The sequence below is a fragment of the Triticum aestivum genome, chromosome 6D, assembly GCF_018294505.1.
Source record: "Triticum aestivum cultivar Chinese Spring chromosome 6D, IWGSC CS RefSeq v2.1, whole genome shotgun sequence".
Classification (NCBI taxonomy): Eukaryota; Viridiplantae; Streptophyta; class Magnoliopsida; order Poales; family Poaceae; genus Triticum; species Triticum aestivum.
In genome coordinates this window covers 475,776,799-475,795,955 of record NC_057811.1, presented here as the reverse complement: position 1 = coordinate 475,795,955, position 19,157 = coordinate 475,776,799, and the positions used below count along the sequence as shown (strand labels likewise).

Below are 19,157 nucleotides of genomic sequence, written 5' to 3'. Positions count from 1 at the left end.
TCCTATTTATGATGATTATTGTGATGACACGTATACTATAAAGAATAAAGATAACCATGAAACTTGTCATCATGATTTTAATTTTCAATTGGATTATGCTTCACATGATAGTTATTTTGTTGAGTTTTCTCCCACTACTATTCATGAGAAGAATTTTGCTTATGTGGAGAGTAGTAAAATTTCTATGCAAGTAGATCATGAAAAGAATGCTTTTGGTGCTGGTTATATTGTTGAATTCATTCATGATGCTACTGAAAATTATTATGAGGGAGGAATGTATGCTTGTAGGAATTGCAATAGTATCAAGTTTCCTTTCTATGTGCTTAAAGTTTTGAAGTTATGCTTGTTTTGCCTTCCTATGCTAGTTGATTATTGTTCCCATAAGTTGTTTGCTCACAAAATCCCTATGCATAGGAAGTAGGTTAGACTTAAATGTGCTAGTCATATTCTTCATGATGCTCTCTTTGTGTTTCAATTCTTATCTTTTATGCGAGCATCATTGAAATCATCATGCCTAGCTAGGGGCGTTAAACGTTAGCGCTTGTTGGAATGCCTACACTTTTCTTTCTTCCACCATTCCTAGCCTCTCTAATACCGCGCACTTTTCGCCGGTATCATACACCCACCATATACCTTCCTCAAAACAGCCACCATACCTACCTATCATGGCATTTCCATAGCCATTCCGAGATATATTGCCATGCAACTTTCCACAGTTTCGTTTACTATGACACGCTCCATCATTGTCATATTGCTTCGCATGATCATGTAATTGACATCGTATTTGTGGCAAAGCCACCGTTCATAATTCTTTCATACATGTCACTCTTGATTCATTGCATATCCCGGTACACCGCCGGAGGCATTCACATAGAGTCATATTTTGTTCTAAGTATTGAGTTGTAATTGTTGAGTTGTAAGTAAATAAAAGTGTGATGATCATCATTTTCTAGGGCATTGTCCCAAGTGAGGAAAGGATGATGGAGACTATGATTCCCCCACAAGTCGGGATGAGACTCCGGACTAAAAAAAAAAGAGGCCAAAAAAAGAAGAAAAGGCCCAAATAAAAAAAATGATGAGAGAAAAAGAGAGAAGGGACAATGCTACTACCCTTTACCACACTTGTGCTTCAAAGTAGCACCATGATCTTCATGATAGAGAGTCTCCTATGTTGTCACTTTCATATACTAGTGGGAATTTTACATTATAGAACTTTGCTTGTATATTCCAATGATGGGCTTCCTCAAAATGCCCTAGGTCTTCGTGAGCAAGCAAGTTGGATGCACACCCACTTAGTTTCTTTTGTTGAGCTTTCATATACTTATAGCTCTAGTGCATCCGTTACATGGCAATCCCTACTCACTCACATTGATATCTATTAATGGTCATCTCCATAGCCCGTTGATACGCCTAGTTTATATGAGACTATCTTCTCCTTTTTGTCTTCTCCACAACCACCATTCTATTCCACATATAGTGCTATGTCCATGGCTCACGCTCATGTATTGCGTGAAGATTGAAAAAGTTTGAGAACATCAAAAGTATGAAACAATTGCTTGGCTTGTCATCGGGGTTGTGCATGATTTCAATACTTTGTGTGGTGAAGATAGAGCATAGCCAGACTATATGATTTTGTAGGGATAACTTTCTTTGGCCATGTTATTTTGAGAAGACATAATTGCTTTGTTAGTATGCTTGAAGTATTACTGTTTTCATGTCAATATTAAACTTTTGTCTTGAATCTTTCGGATCTGAATATTCATACCACAATTAAGAGAATTACATTGAAATTATGCCAAGTAGCATTCCACATCAAAAATACTGTTTTTATCATTTACCTACTCGAGGACGAGCAGGAATTAAGCTTGGGGATGCTTGATACGTCTCCAACGTATCTATAATTTTTTATTGTTCCATGCTATATTATATTCTGTTTTGGACATTAATGGGCTTTATTGTACACTTTTATATTATTTTTGGGACTAACCTATTAACCAGAGGCCCAGCCCAGAATTGCTGTTTTTCCCTTGTTTCAGTGTTTCGAAGAAAAGGAATATCAAACGGAGTCCAAACGGAATGAAACCTTCGGAACAGTTATTTTTGGAACGGAAGCAATCCAGAAGACTTGGGGTGTACGTAAGGGAAGCAACGAGGAAGGCACGAGGCAGGGGGGGCGCCCACCCCCCTGGGCGCGCCCTCCACCGTCGTGGGCCCCTCGTGGCTCCCCTGACGTATTTCTTCCTCCTATATATACCAATATACCCTAAAACCATCGGAGAATAGAATAGATTGGGAGTTCCGCCGCCGAAAGCCTCTGTAGCCACCAAAAACCAATCAGGACCCTGTTCCGGCACCCTGCCAGAGGGGGGATCCCTCACCGGTGGCCATCTTCATCATCCCGGCGCTCTCCATGACGAAGAGGGAGTAGTTCACCTCAGGGCTGAGGGTATGTACCAGTAGCTATGTGTTTGATCTCTCTCTCTCTCTCTCTCGTGTTCTTGACTCGGCACGATCTTGATGTATCGCGAGCTTTGCTATTATAGTTGGATCTTACGATGTTTCTCCCCCTCTACTCTCTTGTAATGGATTGAGTTTTCCCTTTGAAGTTATCTTATCGGATTGAGTCTTTAAGGATTTGAGAACACTTGATGTATGTCTTGCCGTGCTTATCTGTGGTGACAATGGGATATCACGTGATCCACTTGATGTATGTTTTGGTGATCAACTTGCGGGTTCCGCCCATGAACCTATGCATAGGGGTTGGCACACGTTTTCGTCTTGACTCTCCGGTAGAAACTTTGGGGCACTCTTTGAAGTACTTTGTGTTGGTTGAATAGATGAATCTGAGATTGTGTGATGCATATCGTATAATCATACCCACGGATACTTGAGGTGACATTGGAGTATCTAGGTGACATTAGGGTTTTGGTTGATTTGTATCTTAAGGTGTTATTCTAGTACGAACTCTATGATAGATCGAACAGAAAGAATAGCTTCATGTTATTTTACTACGGATTCTTGAATAGATCGATCAGAAAGGATAAATTTGAGGTGGTTTCGTACCCTACCATAATCTCTTCGTTTGTTCTCCGCTATTAGTGACTTTGGAGTGACTCTTTGTTGCATGTTGAGGGATTGTTATATGATCCAATTATGTTATTATTATTGAGAGAGCTTGCACTATTGAAAGTATGAACCCTAGGCCTTGTTTCCTAGCATTGCAATACCGTTTACGCTCACTTTTATCGCTTGCTACCTTGCTGTTTTTATATTTTCAGATTACAAAAACCCATATCTACCATCCATATTGCACTTGTATCACCATCTCTTCGCCGAACTAGTGCACCTATACAATTTACCATTGTATTAGGGTGTGTTGGGGACACAAGAGACTCTTTGTTATTTGGTTGCAGGGTTGTTCGAGAGAGACCATCTTCAACCTATGCCTCCCACGGATTGATAAACCTTAGGTCATCCACTTGAGGCAAATTTGCTACTGTCCTACAAACCTCTGCACTTGGAGGCCCAACAACATCTACAAGAAGAAGGTTGCGTAGACATCAAGCTCTTTTCTGGCGCCATTGCCAGGGAGGCTAGGTAAGCGGCACTCACACCCCGTCAACTAAGCTCTTTTCTGGCACCGTTGCCGGGGAGGCTAGGTAAGCGGCACTCACACCCCGTCAACTAAGCTCTTTTCTGGTGCCGTTGCCGGGGAGTTGAGTGCTTGAAGCTATATCTTTAGATCTTGCAATCGAATCTTTTAGTTTCTTGTTTTATCACTAGTTTAGTTTATAAAAGAAAAACTACAAAAAAATGGAATTGAGTTTGCCTCATACACTTCATCTTTTTAATATCTTTCGTGAGAATGATGGAAAGGAAAGTTGTGCTCAAGTGCTAGAAGAAGAAGTCTATAGATTGTTTGGCACTAAATCTTTGTATGATGAACAAGATTGCAATGTTGTTTAGTATGAATTCTGTGAATATCCATGATGCTAATGATATGCAAAGCCACAAGCTTGGGGAAGCTATGTTTGATGAAGATGATATTTTTTGTCCCCCAAGTTTTGATGAGCAAATTTATTATGATGAAAGCATGCCTCCTATTTATGATGATTATTGTGATGACACGTATGCTATAAAGAATAAAGATAACCATGAAACTTGTCATCATGATTTTAATTTTCAATTGGATTATGCTTCACATGATAGTTATTTTGTTGAGTTTGCTCCCACTACTATCCATGAGAAGAATTTTGCTTATGTGGAGAGTAGTAAAATTTCTATGCAAGTAGATCATGAAAAGAATGCTTTTGGTGCTAGTTATATTGTTGAATTCATTCATGATGCTACTGAAAATTATTATGAGGGAGGAATGTATGCTTGTAGGAATTGCAATAATATCAAGTTTCCTCTCTATGTGCTTATAGTTTTGAAGTTATGCTTGTTTTGCCTTCCTATGCTAGTTGATTATTGTTCCCATAAGTTGTTTGCTCACAAAATCCCTATGCGTAGGAAGTGGGTTAGACTTAAATGTGCTAGTCATATTCTTCATGATGCTCTATTTGTGTTTCAATTCTTATCTTTTATGCGAGCATCATTGAAATCATCATGCCTAGCTAGGGGCGTTAAACGTTAGCGCTTGTTGGGAGGCAACCCAATTTTTATTTTTGTTCTTTGTTTTTGGTTCTGTTTAGTAATAAATATTTGATCTAGCCTCTGGTTAGATTTGTTTTTATGTTTTAATTAGTGTTTGTGCCAAGTTGAACCTATAGGATCTTCTTGGATGATAGTTATTTGATCTTGCTGAAAATTCCAGAAACTTTCTGATCACGAAAATAATTTTTAAAAATCATCAGAACGTGATAAAATATTGATTCCAATTGTTGCTGATCAATAAACAAATTTTCTAGGTCGTCCTATTTTGGCTGAATTTTTGGAGTTCCAGAAGTTTGCGTTAGTTACAGATTACTACAGACTGTTCTGTTTTTGACAGATTCTGTTTTTCGTGTGTTGTTTGCTTATTTTGATGAATCTATGGCTAGTAAAATAGTTTATAAACCATAGAGAAGTTGGAATACAGTAGGTTTAACACCAATATAAATAAATAATGAGTTCTTTACAGTACCTTGAAGTGGTGTTTTGTTTTCTTTCGCTAACGTAGCTCACGAGATTTTCTGTTAAGTTTTGTGTTGTGAAGTTTTCAAGCTTTGGATAAAAGATTTGATGAATTATGGAACAAGGAGTGGCAAGAGCCTAAGCTTGGGGATTCCCATGGCACCCCAAGATAATCTAAGGACACCTAAAAGCCAAAGCTTGGGGATGCCCCGGAAGGCATCCCCTCTTTCGTCTACTTCCATCGGTAACTTTACTTGGAGCTATATTTTTATTCACCACATGATATGTGTTTTGCTTGGAGCGTCTTGTATTATTTGAGTCTTTGTTTGTTAGTTTGCCACAATCATCCTTGCTGTACACACCTTTTGAGAGAGACACACATGATTCAGAAATTGTTAGAATACTCTATGTGCTTCACTTGTATCTTTTGAGTTATATAGTTTTTGCTCTAGTGCTTCACTTATATCTTTTAGAGCACGGTGGTGGATTTGTTTTATAGAAACTATTGTTCTCTCATGCTTCACTTAGATTATTTTGAGAGTCCTACAAAACAGCATGGTAATTTGCTTTAATTATGATAGGCATTCAAGATTAGTAAAAAAAATTCTTATGAGTGTGTTGAATACTATGAGAAGTTAGATGCTCGATAATTGTTTTGAGATATGGAGATGGTGATATTAGAGTCATGCTAGTTGAGTAGTTGTGAATTTGAGAAATACTTGTGTTAAAGTTTGTGATTCCCGTAGCATGCACGTATGGTGAACCGTTATGTGATGAAGTCGGAGCATGATTTATTTATTGATTGTCTTCCTTATGAGTGGCGGTCGGGGACGAGCGATGGTCTTTTCCTACCAATCTATCCCCCTAGGAGCATGCGTGCAATACTTTGCTTTGATAACTTGTAGATTTTTGCAATAAGTATATGAGTTCTTTATGACTAATGTTGAGTCCATGGATTATACACACTTTTCTTTCTTCCACCATTGCTAGCCTCTCTAATACCGCGCAGTTTTCGCCGGTATCATACACCCACCATATACCTTCCTCAAAACAGCCATCATACCTACCTATCATGGCATTTCCATAGCCATTCCGAGATATATTGCCATGCAACTTTCCACAGTTTCGTTTACTATGACACGCTCCATCATTGTCATATTGCTTCGCATGATCATGTAGTTGACATCGTATTTGTGGCAAAGCCACCGGTCATAATTCTTTCATACATGTCACTCTTGATTCATTGCATATCCCGGTACACCGCCGGAAGCATTCACATAGAGTCATATTTTGTTCTAACTATTGAGTTGTAATTGTTGAGTTGTAAGTAAATAAAAGTGTGATGATCATCATTTTCTAGAGCATTGTCCCAAGTGAGGAAAGGATGATGGAGACTATGATTCCCCCACAAGTCGGGATGAGACTCCGAACTAAAAAAAAGAGGCCAAAAAAAAAGGACATGAGAGAAGTCTTGTTATAAGTAATCATGTGAATTTGGTATTCGTTCAATATTTTGATGAGATGTATGTTTTCTTTCCTCTAGTGGTGTTATGTGAATGTCGACTACATGGCACTTCACCATGGTTTGTGCCTAGGGGACGGCATTGGTAAGTAATAAGTAGATGATGGGTTGCTAGAGTGACAGAAGTTTAAACCCTAGTTTATGCGTTGCTTCGTAAGGGGCTGATTTGGATCCATATGTTTCATGCTATGGTTAGGTTTACCTTAATACTTCTTTCGTAGTTGCGGATGCTTGCGAGAGGAGTTAATCATAAGTGGGAGGCTTGTCCAAGTAAGGAAAACACCTAAGCATCGGTCCACCCACATATCAAATTATCAAAGTAACGAACGCGAATCATATGAGCATGATGAAAACTAACTTGACAACAATTCCCATGTGTCCTTGGGAGCACTTTGCTTTATATAAGAGTTTGTCCAGGCTTGTCCTTTGCTACAAAAAGGATTGGGCCAGCTTGCTGCACTTTATTTACACTTGTTACTTGTTACCCGTTACGAATTATCTTATCACCAAACTATTTGTTACCGATAATTTCAGTGCTTGCAGAGAATACCTTGCTAAAAACCACTTGTCATTTCCTTCCGCTCCTCATTGGGTTTGACACTCTTACTTATCAGAAGGACTACGATAGATCCCCTATACTTGTGGGTCATCAACTATCCTTAATGGGTGGTTGAGCCGTGTCCGGCTTCGATCGTGCAGGGCTCGGATCCGGACTGGTATGCGTCTGGATTGGCTCAAGGCCGGATTTTGAATTGGGGAACAAGTCCGGACGTTCATCTGGACTGGTGTCTGATTTCGGAGACTATCTAAACACTCCCTCCCAACAGAGGATGTCAGGGCACATCATCCTATGTCTCCCATGTGCTCCTGCGGACTGTATGGTGCGCCGGATTCTTGGCGGCACTCTCTCCTCGAGTGCACAATCTCACGATGTACATGGGCACTTGTTGATGAGGACCTCAGATGCAATCTGGTGGTGACCACAGAACCAAGCGCGAAGAACGGGTTTTCACCCTCCGAGAGTCGCTATCACATGAGCAGTTTGTTTGCATGGTAGTAACCTGATGGGTGATTTGGTCATCAAGACGGAAAGCTATCCATGAGGCGATCTTTTGAAAGTGCGTTATATCGACTAGAGGGGGGGTGAATAGGCGATTTTTATGAATTCTTCACTGAGGAATTTGTGGGTGAGGAAATTCCTTAGCGAAGAACTACTTGCAGCGGAATAAGTACTCAAAAGTATGCATAGCAGAACACAAGCATAGTCATCATGATGAAATGAAAACAAGCACAGAGTACAGAAAGCGTAAACACAGGATAACACAGGATGAAGACAAACAGACTGAGGAAATTGAGAAAGTCTTCAGTCAAAGTCTTCAAACACAGATATGAACAATTGCACAACACAGGAATGAGGAAATGAAAGAGTTGAGGAAATAGAACCAGTTGGCTTGGTGAAGACAATGATTTGGTAGACCAGTTCCAACTGCTGTCTCAGTTGTACGTCTGGTTGGAGCGGCTAGGTATTTAAACCTGAGGACACACAGTCCCGGACACCCAGTCCTGAACACACAGTCCAGGACACCTAGTCCTCACCGTATTCTCCTTGAACTAAGGTCACACAGACCTCGTCCAATCACTCGTGGTAAGTCCTCAGGTGACTTCCGAACCATCACAAACTCGGTCACTCGGTGATCCACAATTTCCTCTTGGATGCTCTAGACCATGACGCCTAACCGTCTGGAAGAAGCACAGTCTTCAAAGGTAACAAGCGTCGGATCCACGCAGGATCAATCTGTTCAGTGATGCTCAATCACTTTGGGTTTGTAGGTGTTTGGGTTTGGGTTTTCCTCACTTGATGATTTTCGCTCAAAGTCCTCGGAGGATGGGATGCTCTCAAATGAAAAGTGTCAGTTTCTCTTGGAGCAGCCAACCAGCTAGTGGTTGTAGGGGTGGCTATTTATAGCCTAGGGAGCAGCCCGCATGATAAGACATAAATGCCCTTCAATGATATGACCGTTAGGTGGGTAGATATTTTGGGACAGCTGGCGCATAGAACAACAACTGTCGGAAATTTGAGGTTCAAATTCCTCAGGGCTATCATGTTCCTCACTGTGTAGGCAATTCGCACTGGCGAATTCCTAACTCCTCAGTCAGAACAAATTCCTCGACCCCCTTTAACAGTACGGTGTTTCCTATGACTCAATGGCTTCACTCGAAGGAATTGGTAGGTGTAGGATTTTGAGTTGAGCATCACATGGAAATTTTTCCTCAGTATTTCCTCGACCCCCTTTAACAGTACGGTGTTTCCTATGACTCAAGAAAGAGAAAATGAAACTACGAAAACAAAAGTCTTCACGCTTCATATTCCTCAAATGAATACCAAGTCTTCAGGGCCCCCAATTTCTTCACTTTCAAAGTCTTCAGAAATTCTTCAGAAATCCAAAGTCTTCAGTCGAAGAACTTCATTTTTAGGGGTCGACTTTCTCTGTAAATATCAAACTCCTCATAGACTTATAGACCTGTGTACACTCATAAACGCATTAGTCCCTTAACCTATAAGTCTTCAATACACCAAAATCACTAAGGGGCACTAGATGCACTTACATCTTTCAAACCCCGCATACAGAACAATCTTTCATAACGAGGTTTATCGCTGATCTAGATGCAGTTCGGGAGAGGAGGCCACCGCACCACACGGCGACCAATGTGGGTGCAGGAGTTACCCTTCGTCCAAAGGCTCCCCCAGAGAACTTCGCTAAGATACACGTGGATGCGGGAGTTCGAACAACCATGATAATTATCTGCTAAGTTCTGCACTCGTTGTTTGAGGTGTGTGTGATCCTGCAACTTTGGAGGCCATAGCTTGTTGTGAGGCAATTTCATAGGCGGAAGACCTCCAAATCCACAACTTCATAATAGCTTAAGACTGTAAGCAAGTGGTGAGTGACATTTTGAAGGGCAACCAAGGTGCTTACGAAACGATTATCAATGAAATCAAGTCTAGATCAGCTCCTTTTTCTTGTATCTATACTTTTGAGAGTCCTGCTATTAACTTTGAAGCTCATAGATTAGCTAAGTTTGCTCTTACTCTAGCTCAGGGGTGCCATGTATGGCTTGGCCAGCCGCACGATCCAGTCTGTATCCCACTTTCTATGGACTTTGATCAATAAAATGTGGCTTTACCCCTAAAAAAGTTAAAATAAACTCCCTGTTTGCCGCTTGTTGTGTCGAACCGTCGACGCAACACACAGAGCTGGCAATCGAGCAGTGACCTGGGTTGGCCCATTGTGTGTTGCAGCGTTTTTCGGTTTTGGGAACCTACCAGAGTTTCCTAGCCGGGTTTTTCTTGTTTTAGGAATCTTCTAGAAGGTTCCTTGAACCGGTTATTTTTTATTTTACCGATTTTCTTGTTTCTTCTTGGTTTTTCTTTTTCTTTTTTTCCTTTTTCTTTATTTCTTTTTTTCTTTCTTTTTCTTTTCTTTTCCTTTACCGTTTATTTTATTTTTTACTTTTCAAGTATATTTTTTATTTTATTTAAAAAAATCATGTTCCGAAAATTGTTCAGAAAATTTAAAAAAATTCGTCCTTCTAGATTTTTTTCATTTTTTATTAAAAATGGTCATGTTTTTAAAAAAGTATTCATAAATTGAAATAATGTTTGCATTTTCAAAAAATAAATTCGGGCATTTAGAAAATTGTTCTTGTTTTTAAAAAAATGTTTGGCATATTTTTGTTCAAAATTTTCAGAACTTTTCAAATAATCACCGGGACTTCAAAATATGTCCCCGTTTTTAAAAATTGTTTACAAATCTGATTTTTTTTCCTTGTTTTCAAATTTTTGTTCACGTTTAAAAAAAATCACGTTTCAAATTTGTTTAGTATTTTCGAAATTGATCTCCTTTTTAAAATTTGTTCTACAAATTAAAAATATGTTCACAATTTTAAAAAGCGTTCCCATTTGAATTTTATTCACAAATTTGAAAAGTGTTCATGTTTATGAAAAAAGTTTGGAAATTGCAAATTGTGTTCGCCATTCCAGAAAATTGTTCGTTAGTTCAGAAAATAACTCAAATTTTGCAATATTGTTCGGGATTCTTTTCAAATAGTGTTAGCTTCCGATTCAGCAGCCGAGCAAGCGCAAAGTTTGGGCTTGGCCCATCTAATGAGAGCATTGGCTACGGCTATTAGTTTTGGACAGTGATATGTTCGAAGCATTTGTATCTCTAGGATTGATCCGAACGATCAAACCCGCAGTACTTCGCGAGGCCAAGTGCGCAAACGACCAAACCGAGCGATCGATCGAGTGGTTAATCTTGTCCTATTTTCCTTTTTTAGACAAAACTAAACACAATATTATTACTTCCCTCCTAATTGTTGCATGCATGCATGTAGGACAAACATGCTGATGTAACAAAGATTCCACTGAATTCAAAAATTCAAAATATTTTGTAGCTCTAACCGTCGCTTAGATCGAAAAACCGTTTTCACATAAAAGATTCGTCGCGACGAGATCTTCAGAACTAGATTCCATGTTGATATGTTTCGATGACTTTTTTTTGAGTCAAAAGTTACCAGCCCCAGGCTGAGTAAGTTATCACGTCTGTGATAACTAAGTTAACATCTTGTTTATATATAAATTACCGGGGCATAAAAATGGTCCTCCAACTTTCTCCCGATGTGGAAATGATCTAGCAGACAAAAATTTGATGTCATCCTAGATCCCCTATTTCAAAACTTCAAAATATTTTGTAGCTCAAACCGTCAGTCCGATCGAAAAATTGTTTTCACGTAAAAAATCCATCATAACGAGTCGAAACTAGAACCCATGTTCATATGTTCCGACGACTTTTTTTGATCAAAAGTTACCACGGCTGGGCTATGTAAGTTATCACGCATGTGCTACATATGTTACCATGTTGTTTACACAGATATTGTCCGAAATAAAACTGGTTTCTCTAACCTTCTTATTATGCCTGGTCCAAGTTACTCCCTCCGGTCCATTTTACTCTGCATATTAGGTTTGTCTGAAGTCAATCTCATCCAACTTTGACCAAATTTATATAAAAATTTATAGACATGCACATAACAACACCAATATCATTATATTCATCTTGGAATATATTTTCATATTATATTTATTAGATATTATAGATGCTAATAATTTCTAATATAAATTTTGTCAAACTTAGCAAAGTTTGACTTTCGGCAAATCCAATGGGCAGAGTAAAAAGGACCGGAGGGAGTACCATAGTGTTTCTTGGTGAGTTATCATGTATACAATGCGTATAGTACCAAGCTATTTACACGAAAGTTATTAGGGGTGTGGTTTTAAACAACCCCTTCGGGTCAAAGTTACCGTGGTGTTTGTGCGTGAGTTATCAGCTCTGTTATCACTACTAGGGAAAACCTTATACGCAGAATCTTACCAGCAACACGGTTTAAAATAAGGTAGCAGTAGCGTGCGTCAACAAAACGCGCTACTGATATACACATAGCAGTAGCGCGTTAGTAGGAAACAACGCTACTACTATAATTGCCACGACCTTGCCGCCAAACTAGTTTTAGCAGTAGCGACTGTTTAGTAAACACGCTACTGCTATTGAGCTTAGCAGTAGCGCTTTGCCCTAAAGAGCACTACTGCTAAAGCCATCCTATCTTCTCCCCCCGGCCCGGCCGCCCCTTACTCTCCCCTCTCCACTCCACTCACTCTCCCCCGCACCCCGTCGTCCGCCACCGCCGCATTGCCGCCAGCTGCTGCCGCCGCCGCCCCCTCCCTAGCTCCCTCCTACATCCCCCTCCTCCATCCCGCCGCCGTCACCCCTCCCCCCGCTGTCACCGCCACCGAGGTAGCTCCTCCTACCTCCCTCCTTCCCGCCTCCTCCCTCCTTCCTCCCCCTCCTCCCTCCCTCCTCCCTCCCTCCCTTGTCTCTGTTCTTGTAGAATGTAGGTAATTTAAATGTAGACTATTTTAGGTGTTTTGAATAAAATAGAAGTAAGAACATTTAGGGCAGAACTAAGGTACTAGAATTTTTAGCAAGTGTTTAATACAAATAGTTTATTTAGTAAGTGGTTAATAATTAGTTTATTTTTAATAAGTTCTTAATAGAACTAGTATATTTATAGTAAGTGCTTAATAGAACTAGTTTATTTAGTAAGTAGTTAATACAACTAGTTTATTTAGTAAGTGCTTAATACAACTAGTTTAGAGAGAGAGAGACCTATATTGCCAAATTTAGTTATGCTTCAGAACATAAGTGATTAAAGACTACTCAGATACATGTTGATAGAATATATTTTGTTTATGCAGAAATCAAGTATTTGCCCCTGCCTCATCCCCGCAGTCGTCCCCATCGCCGACCCCTTAAGACCTATAGGTGAGAATAGCCAAATCCCCATGTTGTTGATATAGATGATAATGTGTTGTAAATGTCGATGATGAAAATGCTAGTGCTAGTCGCCATGTCATTGATGTCGATGATGATGCATTCTGAATATAGAGGGTGTCTTGGTGTTCTTGTTTGCAATGTACCTCCGAGTGGCCTATGTTTTGCTGGAATGTTGATTCATTCCCGTTCCGGCAAATTTCAGGCGCTCGTTATGTCTTGTCTTTAGCAAAGGTCATGCCGAATTTTTTCATGAATTTTAGCATGACTTGTGCTACAATGTAGGACATATCGAGTGCTTGTGATTTTCTAGAACGGGAATTCAATGATATTTCGACAAAACATAGGGCATTTTTTCTATATCATTGCTCGATATATGGAACGAGTTGATCTGTGTGTTGAGTTTCCTGGTAGTTGCCTTCAATCGATTTTCAATGTTTCAACTATGAACATAGGAAATGTCTGACGACGAAAGGCCTCACCTAGTTGGTGGTAGGCGCTTCAGCATCATACTGGATGAGACATCCGAAGTGGATACAGTAAGTCACAACGACAAGTCATTTTTCGTAATTAAGCATGACTTCTGCTTCTTTTGCTTCAACTTATAATTTTTATTTTTTACAATTCTACTAGCGTATCCCCTGCCATGCAAGAATTTATGTCTTGGATAAGATTGGTTTCAGTACTATGGACAGTATGGAGGTAAAGAGAGTTCACTTGAGGACCGAGCATGGTTATACTTTTGACGTAAAATTATACAATGCAGACACCTACTCCTATTTTGAATGCAAAAATTGGAAAGCACTATAAAAGGGCTATGCATTTGAGCCTAATATGCTTATCACCTTTGATATTTGTCCGGAAGATGAAATTGAAGGTAATATCGACATCTGGGTCGATGTGCAGACGCCTCCAGTTCTACCATTATGTGAGTTTCTCAATCATATTTATTAAGTAATTTATATTGTTTATTTAAAAATAGTTAACAACTAATTTCTATTGACAACTTATTTCCATTCAAGCAAACATGTCCGGCGCTTGGTAGACAATACCTGCTACTGTCCCGAGGCTGAACTAAATTGCGAGGAGATAAGTCATTATGTTTCATGGCTTGAGGATCTTGATACTGTCAAGAGAGGTTATTTTTCTGGACTTCGAAATATTAGTACTCAATATGTGCGACCACTAGTGTGCTATTGAACTACGGTCACATCTATTTAGGAAAAATGGTAAGATTTTTACTATTTGTCCTCAGTGCATCTTTTTCATACATTATTTTTTAAGCTGAACTTCATTGCTAAGTATGTTACTACGATGTTCTTCAACTGGGACTCCCGATGAATGTTGTGCCTTGTTGGATCGAGCCTAAAGGTCGCATGACAATGGTTAGCTTACGGCCAAGATATCCTGCATCGCACATGAGTGCATTCATGATTTCTCAAAGCCAACAAGTCTTAATAGTCAAAGACTAGAGCAAAATTGTGAAGGATCACAACAGAGAAGTACTAGGGGCAGCAATCAGAAGCGCAACCCACAATTAGGAGACATGTTCATCTGCATTCTCCAATATGATGAAGCAGGAGTGCTACAAATGTTTTATGCTGTTTTACCTGAGAGAGAGCAGCATGAGTGATTAGCTAGCTAGAATGAGTTTGAAGATGATGATGTGCTACACTATGACTATGATGATTAAATAGCTAGTGTTGGTGGTAATGACTATGATGATGATGATTAGCTAGTGTTGGTGCTGATTAGATAGCTACACTATGACTATGATGTTTAAATAGTGTTGGTGGTAATGACTATGATGATTATTAGCTAGTGTTGTTGGTGACGATATGATGCAAGAGTTTTTATATTAATATGATGATGATGTTGATCATGATTATCATGATGATTTGTTATTATGATCATGATTAGTTATTATATCATTGGTGGAAGGAAAGCGGGTTAGATTCATGTGGATGTATCAAAAGCGACCAAAAGTTGAATTAGTAGGATCGTCGTCCTAATTCAACTTTTGATTCATCCAAATGAATCTAATCCATGTTTCTTCCTCACAATGATATATTAATTCATCATGGGCATAATGATATAACAGCCTCTTAATTGGTACTGTATCAAAATTTGTTTAATGGCGTATAAATACACTAAAAAATTGGAAAACAGAATACTAGTAGCACTGGACAGGAAGCACGCTACTAATAGTTAGATTAGCAGTAGCGCTGGAAATAATACATGCTACGACTATATGTCTTAGCAGTAGCGTGTGTTACACGCGCTACTGCTAAGAAATAGCTGTAGCGCCTTACTAGTAGCGCGGGGCCCCGGGCTACTAGTAGGCATTAAATCCGCGCTACTACTAGGCTTTTCCCTAGTAATGTATGTGTATGTTACCATGCTATTTATACAGAATTTACTATATGTGTTTTGAACTTTTTTTGCCCCGGTCAAAAGTTACCATGGTGGTTATGCATAAGTCGGGTCAATGATTAGTATATTACCATGTTATTTACATAGAAGTTACCGGGGCATATGTTTCAACTTTCAACAACTTTTTCCCCTGGGTTAACAAGTTATCACGGTGTTTGTACCTAAGTTATCAGGTCTACGATGCATATATATATTACCATGTTATTTTCACAGAAGTTACCAGGGGTATGGTTTCAACAACTGTTTTTCTCTCTGGGTCAAAGTTACCGCGCTATTTGTCCATAAGTAACCACATCCACGTTGTGTATATTACCATGTTATTTAGGCAGAAGTTACCGGTGGTATGGTTTCAACAACTATTTTTTCTCCATGTCAAAGTTTGGTGTTTGTCAGTAAGTTACCATGCCCGATGTGTGTACAATACCATGCTATTTAGGTAGAAGTCGTCGGGGCATGGATCCCACAACTTTTCACCCGGTTCAAAAAGTAAACATGGTGTTCGTATGTGAGTTATCAACTCTACGGTGCATACATCAGCGTGTTATTTGCACAGAAGTTATCGGGGAATATTTTTAACTATGTTGTGCGTATATTACGGTCTTACTTACACATGAGTTACTGAGGGTGTTTGTCAACAACTTACCTCCGGGTCAAAAAATTATCACACTATGACTGAGTAAGTTATCAGCTCTGTTGTGCGTATATTACCATGTTATTTTCGTGGAAGTCATCGTGGTATGTCTTTCAAAATCTTTTTCTCTCGGGTCAAGAAGTTACCGCGATGTTTGTGCGTGAGTTACCAGCCTTGTTGTGTGTGTATTACCGTGCTATTTAACGCGGAAGTTACCAAGGTATTTTCAACAACTTTTCCCCGAGTGAAAGTCCCCGTGGTGTTTATATGCAAGTTATCAGGTCGACGATATTTGTGTGTGAGCTACCAGCCCTGTTGTGTGTGTATTACCGTGCTATTTAACACAGAAGTTACCGGGGTATGTTTTCAACAACTCTTTTCCCTCTAAATCAAAAGTTATCGCGGTGTTTGTACGTAGGTTAGCAGCTCCGTGTGCGCAAATTATCTTGTTGTTACACAGAAGTTATCGGTTGGTATGTTTTCAACAACCCCCTCTCTTTTAGGTAGAAAGTTATCGAGGTGGTCATAGACAGGCTATCAGTTCCGTTGTGCGCGTAAATTATCAGGGTTTTGTCTTCAACAAATTCCAGTCTGCCCCCCCCCCCCCCCCTCGTCTGCACGTTCCACATAAGACAAACAGTGGCCATCAAATACATATCTGACATCGTTCATATGTGTTACAAAACGACGTGGTTTGAAAATTAGCTTTCTCGATACTAGTAATATTTTTTAGTTTTTCTTGTATTAAAAAGGATAGTGTTCATATAAAATGTACACATAAGCTTAGAAAATTCAGGTTCGAATACGCACCATTCACAAAGGTGAGATTTTTTTTCTTTTCTGGCCAAAGATCAGAAGGTACAAAAACGAAACTAAACAAAATTTAAGCACAAAATCGTGATAGCTCAGGTGGTTATTTTTTTAGCATCAGAAGGTACAAAAACGAAACTAAACAAAATTTAAGCACAAAATCGTGATAGCTCATGTGGTTATTTTTTTAGCATCAGTATAGACACAGGCGCTCATATACACGTGCATATACTCACCCCTATGAACGCACACACGCACACCCTACCCCTATGAGCACATCCGAGAGACTGAGCCGGCATATCATCTTGAGATTTACGAAGTCATCGTAGGCGCATCGTCGTCGATGGGAACGTCTTCTTCCACTGAAAGCGCATCGCCGGAAATTCTAAAATAAATACAGAAATAATGCGAGCACCAGGCTTTGAACCCTGGTGGGTTGGGAATACCACTATCCACCTAACCATCTCAACCACAGGTTGGTTCGCGCTCAGGTGGTTATTGGATTGTGAGATTTTTTTTTCCTTTTTCTATTGGGTTGTGAGCTTAGTTATAGGTAGAAGGTTCGAATCCCAGCTAGGGAAAAGTAAACATATGCGCGATTGAGAAATTAGTGATCGAAAAAAAGGAAACGGTCGCCCCCAACTACAAGTATTTTGATACGGAGGGAGTATAAGAAAATTGCCGGAAAAAAAGGAAACTGCCTGGTCGAGAAAAAGGAAACGGTTGGGAAAAAGAAAACTGAGAAATTAAATAGAAAAAGGAAATATAATTATATGCGCAGACTAAATAGTTACCGTAATAAAAGAAAATTGCCAAAAAAAAGGAAACTGGCGGCGTGCGTAGCGAGCGCATCCAACGGCGATCACGTAGTTCGGATCTAATGCTAAAATCCTCAGGTAAGGAAGTTACAAATCCCCATTATACTTTTTAATACTTGCGATGCATATCTGCCACCAGACCTCTTCGGTCGTTGTGGTAGCAGCAAGCGTGCTTGAGCAGGCAGGCGTGCGTTTTAATCCCAGCTACCGCGAATGAACTTTTTTGATTTTTTACCAATGCATTTGCAGCGCACCGCAAATGGGCGTCACATAGGAGCTCCTGTGCGATGGGGCATGCCTTTGTCGCAGAATGCGTCGCATAGGAGCTCCTATGTGCAGAGCTGTTAAAAAAAGGTAGTACATCTTACGAACTTGCAGAGCACTCTCCAACCGAGCCGGTACCATGTCTTCTAGCCTTTGGTCCAAATAACCAAACCAGTGTTTAAGCATTGTATTCCATAAACCAAATTATTTTTCCAGGGGACCAAATTATCTTCTTATAGTACTAGAAGCATATAGGGTATCCGCTTCTATTTCTTCCCTTTCCAATCTCTACTCCTAATGTCTCAGTTGATAGTCTCCGTTACGGGTTTATTTTCGTCCCACCATTTTCGTCCGGTTTTTTTCTTCGGTTATTTTTCGCCCACCTCCCACCACCCTGTGCAAAACCAAAAAAAAAAAAAAACATACGCCACCATCCGTCTCTCGATCCACCCGATGCGGCCGCCCTATCTCCCTCGTCTAGCGATGCAGCGCCGCCCCAATCTCCCCGCTCCGCCGCCGCCGCCCCCCGCCTCCACTATCACCCGCTCAGCCACCCCCACCCTCCTCTACATCGCCGGAGGAACGGGCACACCTGGCGCGCCGCCTCGAGGCCGCGCTCGAGCAGGTGAGGAGGGAGTCGGTGCGGCAGGGCGCGGCGCTGGACGAGCTGAGGCGGCGGCTCGAGCGGCGGCGGGCGCGCGCGGACGAGCTCCTCGTCGCCAGGCGGAGGGCCGCCGAGGGCGTCGAGCGCCGCAAGGAGCAGATGCAGGCGCAGATCGAGCGGGTGCTGCCGCTCTCCAGGGCCCTCGCCGCCGCGCACCGGCAAGTGCAGGTACCTCCCTGCCCGCCCGTTTCTTCCTCTCAACGCGAGACTGGAATGCTTTGGCTATTGTGGCTGCCTGCGTTTGGTCCAATATCATCTGCCGATTGCAGGATGCCAAGGAGGGATTATCCGTGGAGAGGGCGCGGCTTGGGGATCTGCAGAGGCTGCTCACGACGAGGCAGCAGTCCATGGTAGCCCAGGTCGCCGCCCTGTACCCTGTCAGGGTCTTCCGTGACCTGCCGGTTGCACAAAACCACCATTCCCGTACCAATGGTGAGAATTCAGTATCCATGTGCCTCCCCTGAGCAACAGTGTCTGATATAATGTGCATGATTTTAGCGTGTGTGCCCCATAG

The 19,157-nt window shown here is 40.7% G+C and overlaps 1 protein-coding gene across 1 annotated transcript in view; it reads left to right on the top strand.

Moving 5' to 3' along the window:
• LOC123142746 (uncharacterized) overlaps positions 1–19,157 on the top strand; it is a 75,172-nt gene that overhangs the window by 49,776 nt on the left and 6,239 nt on the right. The window contains exons 2-3 of the mRNA XM_044561514.1: positions 18,461–18,811; positions 18,913–19,075. Coding sequence (XP_044417449.1) covers positions 18,461–18,811; positions 18,913–19,075 — 514 coding nt within the window. The remainder of the gene's footprint in view (positions 1–18,460; positions 18,812–18,912; positions 19,076–19,157) is intronic.